General features: G+C 35.4%; 1 protein-coding gene across 2 annotated transcripts; it reads right to left on the reverse strand.

Annotated features, from left to right (window-relative positions):
• On the reverse strand, window positions 1,855–9,668 carry LOC18775915 (SPX domain-containing membrane protein At4g22990). Of its 2 annotated transcripts, none has more exons than XM_020563890.1 (11): window positions 9,368–9,640; window positions 8,159–8,213; window positions 7,410–7,530; window positions 6,753–7,064; window positions 6,395–6,499; window positions 5,799–6,256; window positions 4,539–4,834; window positions 3,645–3,829; window positions 3,185–3,375; window positions 2,921–3,054; window positions 1,855–2,355 (listed from the first exon to the last, which is right to left on the reverse strand). In XM_020563890.1, exons 2-11 carry the CDS (start codon window positions 8,209–8,211, stop codon window positions 2,117–2,119), a joined length of 2,094 nt encoding a protein of 697 aa, XP_020419479.1. In that variant the 5' UTR covers window positions 8,212–8,213; window positions 9,368–9,640; the 3' UTR covers window positions 1,855–2,116. The 2 variants fall into 2 exon arrangements, with proteins under 2 accessions (XP_020419479.1, XP_020419480.1); XM_020563891.1 differs by having other exon boundaries at window positions 1,857–2,355; window positions 8,159–8,217; window positions 9,368–9,668.

The following is a 19,123-nucleotide window of genomic DNA, read 5'->3' on the forward strand; positions in this document are numbered from 1 at the left end:
TTATTTCAATCCAAAAATGTAAATTCTTTTGAAACCCCAATATCGTGCCTAAAGTGAATGGAAAGAGCTCCAAGTTGTGTTTTATTGTTATATGGCTCGAGTGAACCTCAACGTGAGGGGCACATGATCAAAACTTAATGAAATTTGGAGGAATTTGACATAAATTGAAATGTATCTTTGAATTGCTCAAAATTGAAACTACATGAATCAAAATGGTAAAATTGACAAACTATAGAGACCAAAAGTAAACTTTTGCCTTTTCTTATATGGTACAAGCTATAGTCTAAACAAAGGGGGAAAATGGTTTCTCACATACAAACAGAACTAAGACGCCATGAGGGTTCGAACCTGAGACCTCTACTCTACAAGTCAGGGCCCTTTTCATTGAATTAGACGCTATTTGCATGACTAGCTCATTTTTGTGTTAATGTTTGGGAGCACTATGCAAACAATGCCAGTGCCATTTTTAATTTTGCCCATATTTAGTTTAACATCATTACTTAATACATTGTCTATATACTATAACTTTTATCGACCAACTTCCTATTTTCATAATATTGGAAAGCAAAAGTAGCAGTCGCAGTTGCAATCAATGTGGAATGACTTTAAATGCCAGAGCGGCTTTTTGAAGATGATCAAATTCAAAGGGATCATGGGGACTCACTTATTAGCCTTACAAAGAAGTTGAACTACTACTTGTACACAAGTAGTTGGATCTTAATGTCTCATTTAAAAGTTTAGACCTACAACATATTGGTACACTAATACACTCCTTATTTTGATTAATTATTTGAAAATAATTAGTTTTGACTCCAAAACATCAGTTTTGGAATTTATTAAAGAAAACAAGAGAATCCAACATTTGCTTCATGTAAACAAATATAGTACCAACATGCACATAAGTGGGCCTAGTCGTGTGAAATAGGATTTTGATTTACAAACTATCGGTCTCAAATTCAAATTATTATGACACCTTGGTAATGTGTGCGTGAGAAACCTTCTCTTGTATCACTTGTACTAAAAAAACAAGTACTATAGAGCTTTGGAGTGAGAGCTTCCACTAATTAACATTTTTTGAAGTGTGCATTTGCCAACGTTGAAAGGACATGGACCATATATAAAACCCTCTCCAATGGAGGTGTAAACATGAAGTAGGTGGATATTTAATAACCACATTTTTCCTTGGTTAATTTATGCTGAAAAAAGCAGATCATGTGGTGATTTGTTAAACATCCATCTGTCAACAAATGCAATAATGCTTGCATAAACAGAGAGTTTTATACAAGAGTTTTCCGAAACAGAAGGAAGAAGACTTTAAATGTCCAGAGCCCTAAGAATAATTTTTATCTTCTTATTTTATTTTTTTGGATTTTTTAAGGGTTATTTTTAATTAATTGGTTTGGAGCCATTGACAAAATAGTTTAGAAAACATAATTGCATCATCGTCAAAGGCCACACGTATACCATATTTTCCGGTGATTATTAGCAATATTCACTTTGGATGAGCGACAAAGAAGAAAAGAAAGTCCATTTTTTTGATGGCTCTTTTCTTCTTTTTCTTTTTCAAACATCCCTTTGAGAGAATCTTATAATATAATAGACTCTCACCACATCTGTGAGAATTATTCTCATTTTCAAGATGAAAATGGCAATATAAGGGTAAATACTTCCTATGGGAATACTTTATACATTTACTCTTCATCTTTTTGGGGCTGAACCCATCATGGCCTAAAAATGTTGTACCAAGTAGATATTTCAAAAAAATGGGATCACCAGGAGAGGATTCTTCAATCATTTTTCATTGGTAACCCTTTTCTTTCCTAATTAAGCATTTGCCCTTTCAGACCCAAAATAAATAAATAAAATTCCCTTAAAATAGCTTGCACAAGCCGGGAGAACATCCCGTAAGCATTTCAGGTGGTTGCAAGTATAAAAATGGGGGAAGCGAGTACAGTAGGACACAATGGGGTTTTATTGAAATTGGAGACCATAAACAATGACCTAGTTTTCTATCAATATACACGCGGCTAAAAAATAATAACACTTCAACGGAAAAATTGAGTGGGTTTTGAATTGGGAAGAGATCGGGCATTTTTCTGATGCCAATAAAGATGAATCAATAGAGAGTGTTGTATGTAAAGCAGGTGGCAATAATGGAAATAACGCAAATGAAGAGGGAAGGAAATAAGGTGACGTTCAGGAGCTTACTCTCCCCCAAGTATCCAGCCAGAGTTATGGTGGCATCTGCAACTACTCGAGCGAGCGTCCCAGCTTCTGTTGAAAGTAATCCACCATTGTAAGTTCCGCGGGAAAGCCTCGATGACATGACCCTAGAGAGAAGTGACAAGTTGACACCTGCATAAACGATGGTTGCACGTTTGAGTGTAAGAAAGAGGACTTCTTATATGCTGCATAAACCATTTTGGAAAAAAGATTTACTGATTAAATTTTGTGCATTTGATATTACTATACATGTTCTAAGGAGTTTTCAGAAAGAATGGTTCTTCATGAAGTCGTACTGCATGAGAATCTCAAAGAAAAAGGGCACGATTAATCCCTTAAAAGGTGAGCACAAGGGGATAGTCTGATAGTAAGACAACAGCTGAATTTTGTTACTACCGAGAACTGAAGAATTGTATGTGTGACTCCTGCTACATAATAAACGTTATACTTCAATTGCTAAGAGCTCGTTTGGTAATCTCTCTGTTTTCTGTTTACCATTTTTTGTTTAAATTCAAAAAAACAAATATAGGGAGACAGAGAAGAGGAGGAGAGAGATTAGAAAGGTGAGGAAGAGAGGAGGATTTTTAAACTAAAACTTAAACAAAAAACATCATTGTTTGGAGTTTTATCTTTTATGTAGCATTTCCCTTCATTTCTATAAACCAAAAAGTAATTGAATTGAATAAAAATATATCACCTTCCAGTACTTCGGCTGAAACGAACATGATGAGCCCTGAGCTGACATATTGTACCACAGAGTATGGATTAAACATATGGAAGCTCATAACTATGCCTATGCAAACCACTATTTCAGATGCTAATAAAATTTGCCTGCAGTCAGGTCAACAAGAACAAATCCATCAGTGAGCAGGACAAATATTAATGGAACTTTCAACTAGCAACTATAATAGAGCACTGTACGTAAAGAAAGATTAAAGGTATTCTTCCTGTGAAAAATCACCTGTCTTCAAACATGTTGCTGATGTAGCTCCCAACAAGAATATTTACTGGAAGAACGGTTAGCCCAAGACAGAAGAGAAAAATTGCGACTTTGCTAGTACTCCAGCTAAAGTAGTATGTGGTAATAACACTAGATTCTGAAAGTAAAATCTCCATTGCATACTTGAGCATGAAATATATCAACAATTGAACCTGTTGAAACCACAGAAAAGTAGAAAGGGTTTATGTCCCAAAGATTTAGCAATGCAGACTGAAGTGGAAATAAAACATTTCAAAGATTTAGCACTAAAGATAAAATAACAAAATACACGATAAGAATAAAAAATTGAAAGCATCAACTAGAGTTAGGTGAAGGCAGACCTCCAACTATTTTCAGGTTAACACTGACGTCAAAGATTCAGATACAATTAATGGAATAATTGAGTTGTGAAACTCATTGAAACTCAAAATCAGTTAGATACCTTCACAGAGGGTGTGAGTAGTCGATATGCTGATTGAATCGAAGTGGCTGGTCGACGGGTCTCCTCCGGTGCTTCTTCACTTTCATCTATATCTTGGTCACCATCTTCATCTTCTTTCTTGTCATCAGAACTAATGAGCAATGGTTGTTTAAGACCTTTCTCGAGTGCATCGTTTTCTGTTGTTCCTGTCAATTACATGACAGATAACTATTAGCTCCCACAACTGCAACTACATGGTTTGCATCTGAGAGATGCAGCAGGAAATGGCTCGTCACTACTCTCATACAGCATAATTCACAATCATGGGTACGTGGAATAGACCCCTTGTAAATCAATGACCCACCATAGATCTTGATACTGAAATCAACAAACTTGAGTTCAAAGAACTGCCACTTATCAAGGTCTAAAAGTCCAAGTCAGTGCCACAGACCATGTCAACACCAAACTTAACTAACATTTTTTAAGGGTCTGAATATGTCAATCATGTTGAAAACAGTAATGTTCAAGGATATTTATTACCCATACCAACTTATGAAAATCAGTAGCAGCAACTTTCTTTCCTATGCACTAACAATATGATTACTTTGAAGCTTCAAAGTTTCCCTCAAAAGTCAAAAGACCTATATCCTTATTATATAAAATTTTCTTTCTAAAAGAAAAAAGACATCATTCACTAGACTTATTATTGTCAGAAGGACACAAGACTGATAACTGATAATGTGTTTGTAATAACATTCTCAATACGACAAAAGAATGCTTGCAGAAATAAAATGAGAACTATTGCAGTCAAATTAGATTAACTCTATTGCCTCCTAAAAGATTAAGATTTACGGAAAAGACACAAAACAGCATATGCTCAAAAGATAAACCAATTACTGATATGAGTCAACATACCACGACTTGATTCCTGTTGTATCACTTCATCTTCACGAGAAGGTTCTTTGAATGAGATGCACAACCATATTAAGTATAAAAGCCAAGCTATAGCCATAACCCAGCCAGGCAAAGTGTCTTGATTGAATGTAAGCTTGTAAATCTTGAAATTAGTTTGAAGTAAGCCAGCAAGAGCAGGACCGCATGCCATTCCAAGGGCACTAGCACTAACAAAAGCTGCTGAGGCCTGCATACGGATTCTCAGTGGTACACAATCACTGATATAACGCCTGTTAACAGCTCTAGCAGAACCGAATCTGAAATATAGAAAGCACAAATTTTTCAATTTATCTGATGATGTACCAAGAAAAAAGCTTCAAAGTCTTATTGCATTACACGACTCCTAGTTCAAAGTTCAATCTGAGTCCTCAAATCATAACATAATGATCTCTCATTTTTCATCTTTGTGTCACAGAAACGAGCTTCAGGTCTCCTATAAATCAAGAAACACTGAAGACTTCTTGGCCTAGGCAACAAACAAGGTGTTGTATGTAAGATTGTCACAAACAACAATTAGCCATAGTTTGTTTGGTAACAGAAAATCCAACCCTGTCCAAAGAGCCCGCAAAATGAAAATTTGCCTACTAGACCTCTTAATTTTATTTTGTTCCGTATTTCATGTAAAACCAAGTGTTCTTTTCGGTTTGCCGGATCAATCTACCACCTGACATCAGTACACAATTCAATGGGTGGACATGTCTTAAGACATTTTATGTTTACCTTGAGCAGTTAGTACATCCAAATCTTGATAAAAAAATAAGTCACCCTTTTTATCCGTCGAATCTTGCCTCAATTCCATTTGAGAGCCTTGTCTACTTCCAGAATTAAACCAAGTTCACATAACCAATAACAAATGTTTAGACATTGCATATGCTTCCAGGAAAGTCTACTTTGATCTCAAATCGAAAGATGGAATACATCAATATTTCTCCAAGTGACCAAGAAGCCAGAGGGAGAGAAAGTTAAAATACTAAAACCTATGTGTCAAAAGAGCAGAGCTAGAAGAAATTATACCACAAGACTAAAATCTGACCACGGGTTGTGACAATTGTCACTGAGTCAGCTAGTGTCAATTTCTACCATTGAAAATGAGTAGAGGAGTTGCAAGTTAGGTTTTAATCAAAGCTGACAATTTAAAACTTCCTAAACCACCACTTTCAATGAAATACTATTGCCATATCCAAAATAAGAATCAGAGGAAGAAGTAGAAGAATTACTTACCCGCAGAAAAGACGACCAATCAAAAGAACCCATATTGAATTAAGATCATAAGCCATAGCATACAAGGTATTTCCCGCAAAGAGAACAACGCTGCTAAATACAAGAGGCTTGAAGTATGACTTATTTGACCATGCACTAAAATACACTGAAGAAAACACCTGTGCAACAGCCATCGCTCCAATCACAACACCACAAACAGTTGCTGCAGCTCCAAGGCTCAATGAGTAGTCATCTGCTGTAGGGACAATAATATATGTATTGACCATATAAAGAAACGTGTTCACTAAGTTTAAGAGAAGTGACATAAAATGGTATCTCTGATCATCAACACGTTCCTCAACAGGAGTAGGCAGCTCATCTTCCTGCACAATCAGTGCATGTTGTCCCAAAAAGCTTAGGAAGTTTGTTGAATGGGTTAACCTGTCCACAGCTGCTCTTACTGAATCAATGACAGGATCCTGCACGTGAACCCTAGTAAACATTATCATATATTACCAACATCTTGATTGCTTCTGACTCAAACAATAACATCAAGTTTCATGCATGAAAACATTAAGAAAGAGAGAAGAAATCAAGGCATCAACAATTAATGAAACCTGGAGGGGAAGAGCAGCCTGATCGTATATTGATAAGTAGCTTCCCTGTCGGTCCTGAAGTTCATGAAGATTGCGAGATATAGCCCCCACAACAGCCCCTATTCCCTGCAAGATTGTTAGACAGGGAGATATCATTTACACAGAAACTACAAGTTTGCAGTTGCTAACAATATGCTGAAAGTAAGTTTTTAGTCGCTACTTTATGTATTGTCATTCTTTCATGCCCCCAATATTCTAGAACTGCACGTAAGAACTTACATAAATGGAAATGGCAAGAACTGCATCTAGAAGCCTGTTCAAGTTTTTAAAAGTTCAAAAGGAGAAAGGGGGTGAAAAGGCCTCTGATTAAACATATTACCACATGCTTAAACACTTGCTGCAGCTGTGAGTAAGGATGATTAGCACGAGTTTTGACGTAGTAGTTAGTGAATCTATAGCCAAACCGTTTATCAAACTTCTTCAGTATCTTACGCAGACCTGTAGCATTAACGTCAACAAAAATGAGAAGCTTCAGAAGATCACGGGCCACTTGTCTATAAGCTTCTCGTAGTTCAGATATTTGGGATATATCAGGTTGCTCCTGAAGAGCGTCATGCCGTTCTCCAAGCTTGGCTATTCTGCTCGCAAGTAGCCCTTGTTGTTCCAACAGGAAAAGGACGATCGTCTCAATCTGATATTGTAATAACAAACAAGAGAAACACATTTGTTATTCAGCTCTCCTGAATAACAGCAGAACTCAGATTGTCCAGAATAAAAAGACCATATAATGCAATGAACTTCCTGGTGATACATACATGTACATATCTATTGATCATCCAAAAAGAGGACTTGGATATATGTGTATATTTATAGAGAGTGCCCAAGTGGATTATAACAAGGACACAAATTATCTATAATAAAAAATAAAAATAAAAACAGATGCAGATATTGACTCTAAATGTGATTGAAAGTGCTGGGGTACATACATATAGTCACTATTATAGTATTCATAAACAAACATGGATGACCCACATACCTGATTATCCAGCATTCTTGAAAAGTCCTTTAGGACATGCCTCCGGTCTAGTGTTCCATCTTGAATTTGTTGACCATAGTGTTTTACTTTCTTTTTCATAAGTTTATAATTGATGTAATACCTGGATGAAGCAAGGTATGGGCAGACAACCATAGGAATTTAGCATATAAATGGAGAAATATTGTACAATGGCATTGACATGATAGGCATATCTACACATATGCATGTACAATACCAATCCTTTTTTATTAGTGATACCATATATATATGACACATATTGTTTCTTACCATATTAATGGTACCATAAATCTGGGTACTAGATAAGTGACACCATCCAAAAACACAAACCCCAATGCTCTCTAAGTTGTTTACTGTTATTAATGATGACACAGATTGTGTGTATGAGTGTGTCAACCAAAAGAATCTATATGCCCACACAGATTACTCCCATAAAATCATTTATCCTCTACACCATTGGTTATACGACAGATAATCTAATGGTCTAACAACAAGAAAATCCATAAACAAATAACATATGATGTATTAACGCTTATTTAACAGCACTGCAGGATTTTCAATTAAGAATCAGGTTATAACACAACAACATGCTTGTCATCAAAGATTGCCATCATTTAGACCCTTTCTTTTATTCCTTTACCCCTTCCACAAGAGAAAACTCAAAATTTCTGTCACAATGAATCCTATACTAATGATGCATACTTCAATAAGTGAGAATAGACCAAACATACCCCTGCCATTCTCGAATTTGTCTTTCCTTCAGCTTTTTCCCAAAGGCAACCATATCTGACTACAAATTAATAGCCGCTTGCATTAGCAAAACAAGAAGATGAAGTGAAAACTACCACGGAAGATAAAAATGCTAACAATTATAATTATTAGTCCACCAGAGAGGCCTATACAACCAGCATTTTTCTCCCAGCCTGAGCAACGCTAATGAGGATTGTACGTTAATTCTTCTGGCTCCAAACCCAAGCAATTGGCCAATAACTTATATACATCATTAAAAACAAAACAAATAAACAAAACTTTTTTTATATAGTATAATTTGAAGTATCATTGTCATAATATAGATTAGACCACACAACATTTCCACATAATTTCACCTGACCTCTCATAGGGCTATTCTCTTTCTGTTCTATTTTTTTCAATCATATATCCCCTCTTTCAACCGCATATCAGAGAATTCAATCGCCTTGTGCCTCTGATAAGGTGCATGCATAAGCCACCCAGACATAATTTACAATAAACCTAACATTCTTTGAGTGCTTTAAGAAATTTTCATTGACTCTAGTGTAGATTATACCCTCCTCAAGCACACCATATTATCATAGACCGCCCAATTTGACTAAGTCTACACTCCACACAAACAAGCCTACGGCCAACTTTAAGTAGCAGGACATCAGCTGATACGGATGTCACCAGCTCAACTTAACTTATCAAAATAGACAAAATAATAACAATAATCACAATAACTAATTTTCATAAAAAAAATAAAGATAATATTGAATGATTTATACTACTTCTAGCAGAAAAATTAAGCTTCTGAGTGAGGAACAAAGAAAAGATAAGCGGCTCTTCTAAAAGAAATCTCAGAAGCAAAAATTCCAACAGAATAATGAATAAAAATATAGCAGTACAAAAAAAATATTCAAAAAAAAAAAAAACTTCCAAATAAGGCTCTGTTTGATTGCCTACAAAAACTCGTAAAATAAACGAATACAGATTCGAGCTCAACTCCAGCAATCTCAGCTTCCAGGCTCCGAATAAAATCAAAGTGAAACTAATTCACCGAGCGAAGTATAACACATGGCTTCAAATCTCATTTCGCTCGTATTTTCTTCCGGATTCTCGGCACCAAACAAAGCACGAATCCAGGAATAAAAATACACATATATACAAGCATTCATATAATACATATTGCGAGAAAATCGAATTACCGAAAGTGAATTTCGAACACCGGTTGATGAAGAAACTTAGATGACCATCAACGAACACTGCCTTGAACAGAACAAAGCGAGAGCGCCTAGCACGGCATGCTTCGGACGCAGAAAGCAAGTACAGAGCAAAGAAAGCGTTTTTCGAGTGGTTCGAAATCAGAAAGATAAGAGCAATGAAAAGCAAAGTGGAGAAGATGGAGAAAGCTCGGAGCAAAAACTGAGAGAGAGAGAGAGAGAGAGAGAGAGAGATGAGTATAGGTACGGGAGAGAGTCGTGTATTACACAGAAAGATCGGATCTTTATGAATCATTTGGGGCATAATTGTAATTTTGAGAATAATAGCAATTGGGTAGAACACATGAAATAATAATAAGTGGCTGCACTTGCGCAGGGTGGTATTGGATTTCCTTTTCTATTTCTTTTCTTTGTCGGAGGGGCCAAATCAACTTTAGGAATCATTGTTTGCACTATTTTTATATTTCAATTTATAATTATGAGAGTGATTCGGATTCACTCATTGTAATATTATGTATATTATTAGTACTAGCCTCTCTGCACGCGCTTCCGCGCTTGCGAGAGGTTTTTTTTAAAAAATAAGTAAATTTATTTTAGAATTAAAAAAGATAATGGGTAGTTGTGTTCCATAAAAATAGGATTTATTATCTGCTTCTTTTTTCTTTTAATTTTTTTAAATATGAAAAAGTGTGAATTTACCATATTATCCTCATTTAATTAATAATTTGAATTCTTAATGTTTGCATTAATCAAGGGCATTTTCTGGTATTTTGAATGTTTCACCATTCTCTGCCTTTTGCTTTATATATATAGATTCTATAAAAATATATACTTTGATGTAATAAGGAAAACAAATAAGATTAATGAATCGTAACACCACGGATCACATTATATTGACGAATTCTCATATTTTACCTTTATATATTCTAAATACTCTTAACCAACTAAATTGATAGCGAAACAATTCAATGCATATATAATAAGAGACCATACACATTTCATAATTATCATTGAAAAGCACATTACAAACAATTGATTCTATTTCTTTAATTGTCATGTTTTGTCCCGACTGAAAATATGTGGCCCGCCATCAGTTATCATTTTAGAGTTAAGGTAAATGTTAGGAAGTCAATTTTTTTTGGTACTTTCCCATTAATTTTGGTCTTTCTATTTCCTTGCAAGTTGCTTTAACAATAATGATGTGACATTGGATAAAAAATTAACCGTGTGACATATTTTTCCTCGTTTTACTGTTAATATAATGTCAACATTTTCTTCGTCAAAAGGCATAATGGACATGTGACATGTAGTAGATAAGATCCAAATCGATTCATGTGCATAAAACCCCCACCAATTATTTTTTTTGGGTATATATGCTCAGGCCACCGAGTGTTTTTGAGGCCATGATGAAATATTTTTATTTAAATTTCAAATTGTTATCTGATGTTATTAATATAAATAAATTATCATAATTATATATATTATCATAAGTCCTTAAATATTAATAACACTATTTATATTCCGATCTTTTGGACTACAGGGTCCAAGAGATTTGTGGTCACTCACCGTTGGATGTAAATTCAACGGTTTACTCACTCTTACACTTCTTTTAAGAAACTTTTTTAAACCGTTGAATGTTACATCCAAAGGTAAATGACCACAGTTTCTTAGACTCCTGTAATCTAAAAAATCGAAGCTATATAATATATATTTATGTTTAAATGTCACACCATCAAATAGTGTTAATTAATATAATTATATGTCGATTTTTAGAATATCAACTCAATACATGGTCACACTTAAAAACTCATCTTGATTTGATTCATTGCAAGCCCAGAAAAGGCAAATGATATTATAAGAAGGAAAATGTTAGGGAGACCAACTTTAGATACCAACTTGTGTACCAACTCTCTAATAGAGTGTGGGACCCATTGTATTGGTGGGCTCCACCTCTATTAGAGAGTTGGTACACAAGTTGGTATCTAAAGTTGGTCTCCTTAACATGACCCTTATAAGAAAGTGGAAAACAGCGTGGCAAAACTACAGCATTTGCTTCCCTGCTACTACTTTTAGCCATTTCCTCACGTGCTCTGCATAAGACGTGCAATATTTTGACCAAAAAAACAACAGACATGCAATAAAACAGTAATAAAAAAATGGTGATGATATGCTTGCCATTCCCAAAATGGAAATATAAAAAATACACATACTTACAAAGAAAATGGGATTTTATTTTTTCTTTATTTTCAAGCTTTTTTTAAAATAATTAATTCAAGAATAGTACAAATTGACGTTTAGCAAGTTCGTACGAAAAGGACTTCTTTCTTGCGTTCGCATTGTATAGTTTACTTTATAGGTATATGAACTTTCAACTAGCCACCAGTGAACGAAAGGTTGTTCTTTTCTGGTAACTGATAAGTCGAAGTTTTTTTTTCAAGTAGAGATAAAGTGGAAGTTTGGCACAATTGTTTTGAAGGTAAAGTTATGATTATTACGATTACTTTGTCTTTTAAGTGGCTCATTAAGACTCTCGTAAGTATTGTCATTATGAGGGCTTTCTCGTTTGGGATTGCTTTTTTTGGGTCAAAAATCTGCTTCACCTTAAAGTTAAGTATTTTAGGATGTTTGGTAAAAATATAATATCCTGATTATTTTAAAAGCAATTGCATTTTGACAGCAGCTTTTAAAAACAGACCCTGCGTTACTTTTCAAAGTCGCTTTCAAAAAAAGGAGAGATGAGCCTTTAATGAATTTTTTATATGAGATATTTAGTGATATACCCATTTTTAGTACTAATATTATAGATAAACCCTAAGCCATTGAATTTCTATAAACAAACCCAAAAAAAACTCAAAAAATGACAGTTGGCCTTATTGAATTTAAGTTTGATTATTAAATTACTTTGATATACTATTGAGTTTTGGGTTTTTTTTATGAGGTTTTGGGGTTGGACTTGTTTTAAGAAATTAATTGCAGTTTTGTAATTTATATGACACCATCACCACCACCACTACCACCACTACCACTAGGGATGGCAACGGGTCGGGTAGGGGCCGGGTATGACAGTACCATCCCCGTCCCCGCTCTCCATCTCCTCCCCTGTCCCCGAACCCATCCCTGTTTAATAGGTTTCGGGGAATCCCCATCCCCGTTCTCATCGGGGGACTATTCCCCATACCCGCCCCGAATCCCCGAATTTGTTTGCATAAAAAATATTTATCATACATTTTAACATTAAATTTCATATTAAATTATCATTCAACACATCCAAATTAACTATAAAGTTTAACTCAACTATTCAAAATCACATCAATATGAAATTCCAAAGAAGATTAGGAAGAATTAGGAGAGAGAGGTTAACTTAGGGTTAAACATAAATATTATAATTATATATTTATTTATTTATTTAAATATAAACATATATATTTTCGGGTCAGGTTCGGGGATGGGGACACCAATACCATCCCCTCCCCTCCCCATGTCCGTAGGGGATTTTTGAAGTTTGGGGATTCCCGTACCCGATACCCGTTTAGCCCCGAAATCTCCCCCCATTAGGGTCGGGGACCCGCCCCCGTGGGGATTTTTGCCATCCCTATCTACCACCACATAATTAGCGCATAACACTTTCAGTATTATGTATATTTTAGTCATTATTCACAGTTACAACAGTTTTATACTAAAATTTCCCAAATAGTTCTAATACTACTTTTTGTACTAAAAGCACTTTAAAAATATTGTTTATCAAACATGGAGCTACTTTACTTTACAACTAATTATTTTCAAAGCACAATAGAAGCAACTTTTTTTAAAAGTGATAGTAATCCCAAACCGACCCTTATAATTACCAACCAAACCAAACCTTTTGGTCTTTTGACAAATATGACAAAGGTTTTTTGGGTCAAAGGTTAGCCGCCTTTTGGTATAAAAGTCTCATTTGGAAAGAACTTTTTTTGGTTGAATTCAAAATTGTAACACCCCGACTCCAAATTTAATTCATATTTTAAATTATTTAAGTGAATTTACGACTTTACCCTTAGGGTAGGGGTAAATTGGTCATTTTCTTGCCTGAAAAGTGTTTGGGGGCAATGACTGGTATTTATGTGTAGGTGGTACTGAAACGAATTCGTAGACACGCGGTAGACTTAATTCGGAGTTGTAACGAAGAAATTATGATCAAAACATCGACAATGGCAAAACCGTAAATATTTCAAAATTTGGGTTTAAAAATATCTGACTTCTCTCTCTCTCTCTCTCTCTCTCTCTCTCTCTCTCTCTCTCTCTCTCGTGCACGCCTCCCTCCCCTCCCGTATACACAGCAGCGACGGTTTTACCGTCGCCACCGCTTGCTCCGGCCACCGTTTGGGGTGGTACCGGTCCCAAAAGGACCGCCAGCTCCTCCTCCTTCCATCCCGCTCCATCCCCGACACCGGCAGCTGCCACGATGGCCGGAAATTGCAGAAAAAGGCCGGTTTTACCTAGAATTTTCAGAGCTCGTTTCGGCGATTTCGGCTACCAAATCTTGCGATCTATATATGTTTTCTCATCCTTTTAATGTGTTCTAGCTGATGGATGGGTAGGATTTCATTAATTTTGAGGGTTGATGGTTCGATTTTCAAATTGAAAATTGGCCAGTTTTTGAATCGCTTTTTCGGCCACTTCCATCAAGTTTTCGGGGTATGTCCAAGAATAAAAGTAGTTCCAAATGAGGTGTTACCCCTAGGATAGGAAGCTTGGCCGGCGGTTTGGAGTTTTTCCGGCCGCCGAAAATTACTCAAGGCACCCACGCGCTGCCGGCTAGTGTGGCGGTGCGTGGGCACTGTAGCAAAGGGGCATTATTGTCCCAATGCGATCTCCTGGTTGTCACGAGTGCGTAGGATCTTACGGATCTCAATTCGGACATCGTTTGACTATCGAACGAATTTTCGCATATTGTGCGTTATCCGGGTTCGATAGGTTCTGATCGTTGGATCGTTTCCCAATTAAAATATGTTGTTCTAGGTATTCCTAAGATCGTGTAGGACTTCACGGATCATGAATCGGAGTCCCGGATGTTCCAATTCAATAACTTAAAGTTTGCATTTTATAATAACCGACCGATCATGCGATCGTAAGCGATCTAACCGTCCATTTCGGACTAAACTTGCAAGACAGGTATCTTAGACCTTGTGAAACCTTTAGGAACTTTCGGATTGTAAAACGGAGGTCGTGGGTCCCGTGGGCCCGGTTGACCCAAATTGGAAAGTTTGACCGCCAGTTGACCGAGTGTCTCCCGAAGTTGTTTTATCGTCCAAATTGAGTAGTTGGACCTTAGAATGTCTCATTCCTAGTACACTTACTAGAAACCTAAGAAATTAGGATATTTAATTCAAAGTACTATTCGAAACGCTTCGTATTAATCTCGTATACGTATTCTGAATTAGGTACTCCGACCACGCATACGCAACAGGCGGGACTCTCTCAGGGTCAAGCAGCGTGGGACTACTTGTGAGTGGACTTTGTTTGTAAATCTTAAGCATGGTTTTATTGATGAAAGATTTTTGCATTATGTTTTTAATGATTTATTGAATATATTATATTCATGAGTTGAACTTGATGTTTGTATAGCGTTTTGGCATAGTTGGGTATTGAAAGTATATTTTATATGGATTTTGGGAAATGTATGCATGATGTTTTAAATGGTATTTTGGATATATTATTTATGAAATTGTTGAAAGTGATATTTTTATGAGGCATTAAAATTATATTTTGGGTTTTGACATATTTGAGTATCTTGATTATGAATATATGGATTTTGAGGATTTCTATATAGATTTGGCTATGTGTGAGGTACTTGGGTTGTTGAGATGAGATTGTGGAAAGTGGTGAGTATAGAATGTCAGTTTGGAGTGTTATAAGCACTACCCTATGTACCTCCCCAGATTTGGAACTTGGATACGGAGACTTGAGATATTTGGAATTGTCGGAACCCGGGGCATCCTTAACGGAATGTTGTTGTAGACCCTTGATTGGGTAGTCTGCGCGCGGAGGACTGATCACAGACGTACGAGTTTTGAGGTTATCGACGGTACGTGCTGGCTGAAAGTTGGTCCCCCAGTTGGACGGCTCGTTCCCTAGTCACATGGTGGATTGAGGACTCTGCCAGGGTGACTAGTCAAACAATCCCCTAGTTGGATTGTTTCCTTGATACAACTAGGTGATGGTCATATTTATATTATATATATATCTCTTATATTATATATTTATATATATATATATATATATAATTCATTCATTCTTGTTTTTCGGTAAGGATACTTCCTTGCCGGTCGTGCCAATGGGTACGCTTTCGAGAGTTTAATTGTGGGATTTATAAGTTTTGGATGTGAGTTTGTAAAGTGTTCTTTATGGATTTCGGACTTGGCATCTGGTATCGATTTGTTTTGATATATATATATATATATATATATATATACCTGAGTATGATGGTTTTGAGATGCATGGGATTTCTTGCATGGTTTTCTAAACGGTGGGGTTAAATATTACATTGGTTTACACTAAACTGAGTTTATTTTTGTCCACTCACAATTTTCTGTTTTGTGCCCCCCAGCCAGTAGTTGACTGAGCTCCGCAGCAAAGCCGGATTGTGCACTTCCGAGCCTTGAGCCTTCGTAGGACTCTTTCTTCATGTTATTCCCTTTGTACTCTATTTTGTTGAAATTGAAGTTCTTAGACATGCTCTGTTATCGCCCCTGTTAGGGTTTGATTTGTGAGGCCGGAGGCCATTTTGTTGTAAACTGTTTATTCGCTTTAAAGCATGCTGCTGGTTGGGATTATTTTGTATTTTTATGCAGGTTGAATTTTGTTGGGTTTGTTCAATTCATAGGGGGGACTCTGCCAAAATTTTGGTAGAGAGTCTCGGTTTTTAATAAGTGGGTCCGGCATCGGGGTAATGTCGGAACAAAGACGGAATTCTCTCCGATTTCCGGGAAATTCCGGGGCGGGTCCTGTCAAAAATTGTAAAGCTCAAGTAGGGAGGGCAATAGGTCAAATTGGGGGTGGGTATGCAATTATCATCTCCATTTCCGTTAAGCTTTTTTTTATCCTTGCCTTCATTCATATCCGCAATATTCATATTGGGGATTCCCCATCCTCACCTTTGTTGGGGAATGGGTTCCCCGACCTACCCCAGTATGAAAGAAAAAACCAACATAAAACTATAGATTAATCGTTTTATTAGTTCCTGAACTTAGACTCGATTTGCATTTGAATACCTCAATTTCCAAAATGGTTCCCGCGGTCCTTTAACTTCACTTTTGTTATGACAAATAGTCCTACTGTCAATTTTGTTAACTTTTTCTGTTAAATGCATGGGCAAAATGGTATTTTTATTTAAAAACCAAAAAAATGAATAAAAAATTATATATTTAAAATAACAATAAAAGAAAATCAAATAAAAAACTAAAAAAAAAAAAAGATAAATCAAGTTTTGGGGAGTAGAAATTGCGATAGAAGGGGAGAGTGAGAGTTTATTTAATTTTTTAGTTTTTTAATTTTGTATTCGTATTTTAATCAATTTTGATACAAAAATACCATTTTGCCCCTGCATTTAACGAAAAAGTTAACAAAATTGACGGCATGACTATTTGTCGTAACGAAACTGAAGTTGATGGACCAGGGGAACCATTTTGAAAATTGAGTACTCAAATGCAAATCGGGTCTAAGTTCAGGGACTAATAAAACGATTAACACTAAAACTATATATATATATAATATACGTATAAGACAATACAAGAATATTTACATATTGACTAGAACTTAACAAAATATATAAGTAGTGTGGCTTAAGATTCGTATAAATTATATAAAGATATAATATAATAATATAAAATATAAAATTTAGTCGGCACGATCACTTTAATATCATATATATATATATATATACGAAGACCCTTACCTGTGGGAAAAATTGCATTATCAATATACTTTGTTTGACCTATTACACAATTTGTCTTATGATATGAACCGTTTACTTTTTAGGTCGTCATTGAAAAATCGTTTTTGCAAATTTTCACTCAAGTTGCAAAGTGTTTAGTAATCTAACTGTGGCCAAATAAATAGACGAACACGATATTTTCAATAACAAAAAAATAATCACGGTAATAGGAATGATATTTGAATGAGCATCTAAATATTGAACTGGTTTGGATTATGAAATTAGATGGTTGAGTAATTAACAATGTATTAACTAACTAGTTAGTTATATATATGTGTGTGTGTGGGATTTCTTATTAAATCAAACAAACGTTGTAAACCTAATTAAGGGTCCTCCTTTCGCTAGCATCCACACATGTTTATGTTATTTCCATTATAGCCGCGCAATACTGAATAATGAAGAAAACCATATTATTATTGCTGCTTAAAATTCGAGATTGCTGCTTCTCAGGTTGTATAAGAATTCTTGTATGGCACTTGGAGTTAATTACAAAAGAAGGGAGTTGGCGAGGATCATCTTTGTCGGGGTAAAAATCTTTGTAGGTGACAATTATTGATGATGTAGACTTAGTTCATGTTATTTAAATATGCATCACGTGATTAATTGATAAGACAATGTTTATATGAAAGTCTTAAAATGTTTCAGATCAAGATTTGCTGCATAATTGAAATTTAAAAAATAAAAAAAATATAAAGCCACACAAAAGAATCCAACGTTACAACTTACAAATATAATATATTTAATAAACTAGCCACTTGCAATTAGAAAATAGTAATAGCCATGTTGTTGTTGTTTTACAAATAGATAAATATAAAGATTTAATTAAAATATAGGTATTTATTAAAGGTGCATGGGCTGGTCTATGAGTCGAAAGCTTAAGCCATTATTAATTATAATATTAATAGCACATTAGTACTAATAATAATTATTTTTTTATTAGTGAAAGCGATAATATTTTATTGAAAGAGGATAAATAACAAGTACAAAAACCGGGCTATCTCAATCGTCAGACTAACTAAGTACTATTAATAATAATCTTAAGATAAGAAGATGCACCCATTTGTTGTTTTGCAATAGGTAAGTAGTATACGTTACGTTGTCTATTGTTGTACCTGTCAATTTTGATAGGCAGAATGCAATTTGGTGCCTTTCATTTAGAGCCAGAATGTAACGCAAGTAGGCACCATCGCTGTGCAGCCAAAGAAAAATATACTCAAGGAAATAGGACCTTTCGCAGCCACCCTGTAGGCGGTGAGTAATTCTTGATGCGTTTTTTTTTTTTTAAAGTTTCATGATCCTCTGGGATTTGGTAAATCATACACAAAACCCACCTACAGACTCACGAGACTGAAATTAATTAAATCAAGACATGATGACCCACAAATTGAAAGAGCATGGCAAATTGTTCATGTCATGTGGTTGAGGTTAAGTTCCAACTGTGAAGTTTGCTTCATCATGTGTCGTAATATAATAATTTGACATTCAACTTTGATGGCTGGAAGGACAGTGATGCGATTTTCTGAATGCTCATTTTTATCGTTCCCCACAACTCATCAATTTCTTGCTTCTCAAACACAAATGGTCATTAAAGCCAGAGCCAATCTCCATCCACCCCTTTTGGGCAAGAATGCGAAAAAGACCAAATAAATTATGAAATACAATTTTAAGAATTATCTTGCATGATTTAGAGTTTTATTTATTTATTTAATACAAGCAATATTAGAGGAAGAGGATATTAGGAGAAGGGGGAAATCAGACTTGGTACCTCG

Source organism: Prunus persica, chromosome G5 (assembly GCF_000346465.2).
Source record: "Prunus persica cultivar Lovell chromosome G5, Prunus_persica_NCBIv2, whole genome shotgun sequence".
NCBI classification, from domain to species: Eukaryota; Viridiplantae; Streptophyta; class Magnoliopsida; order Rosales; family Rosaceae; genus Prunus; species Prunus persica.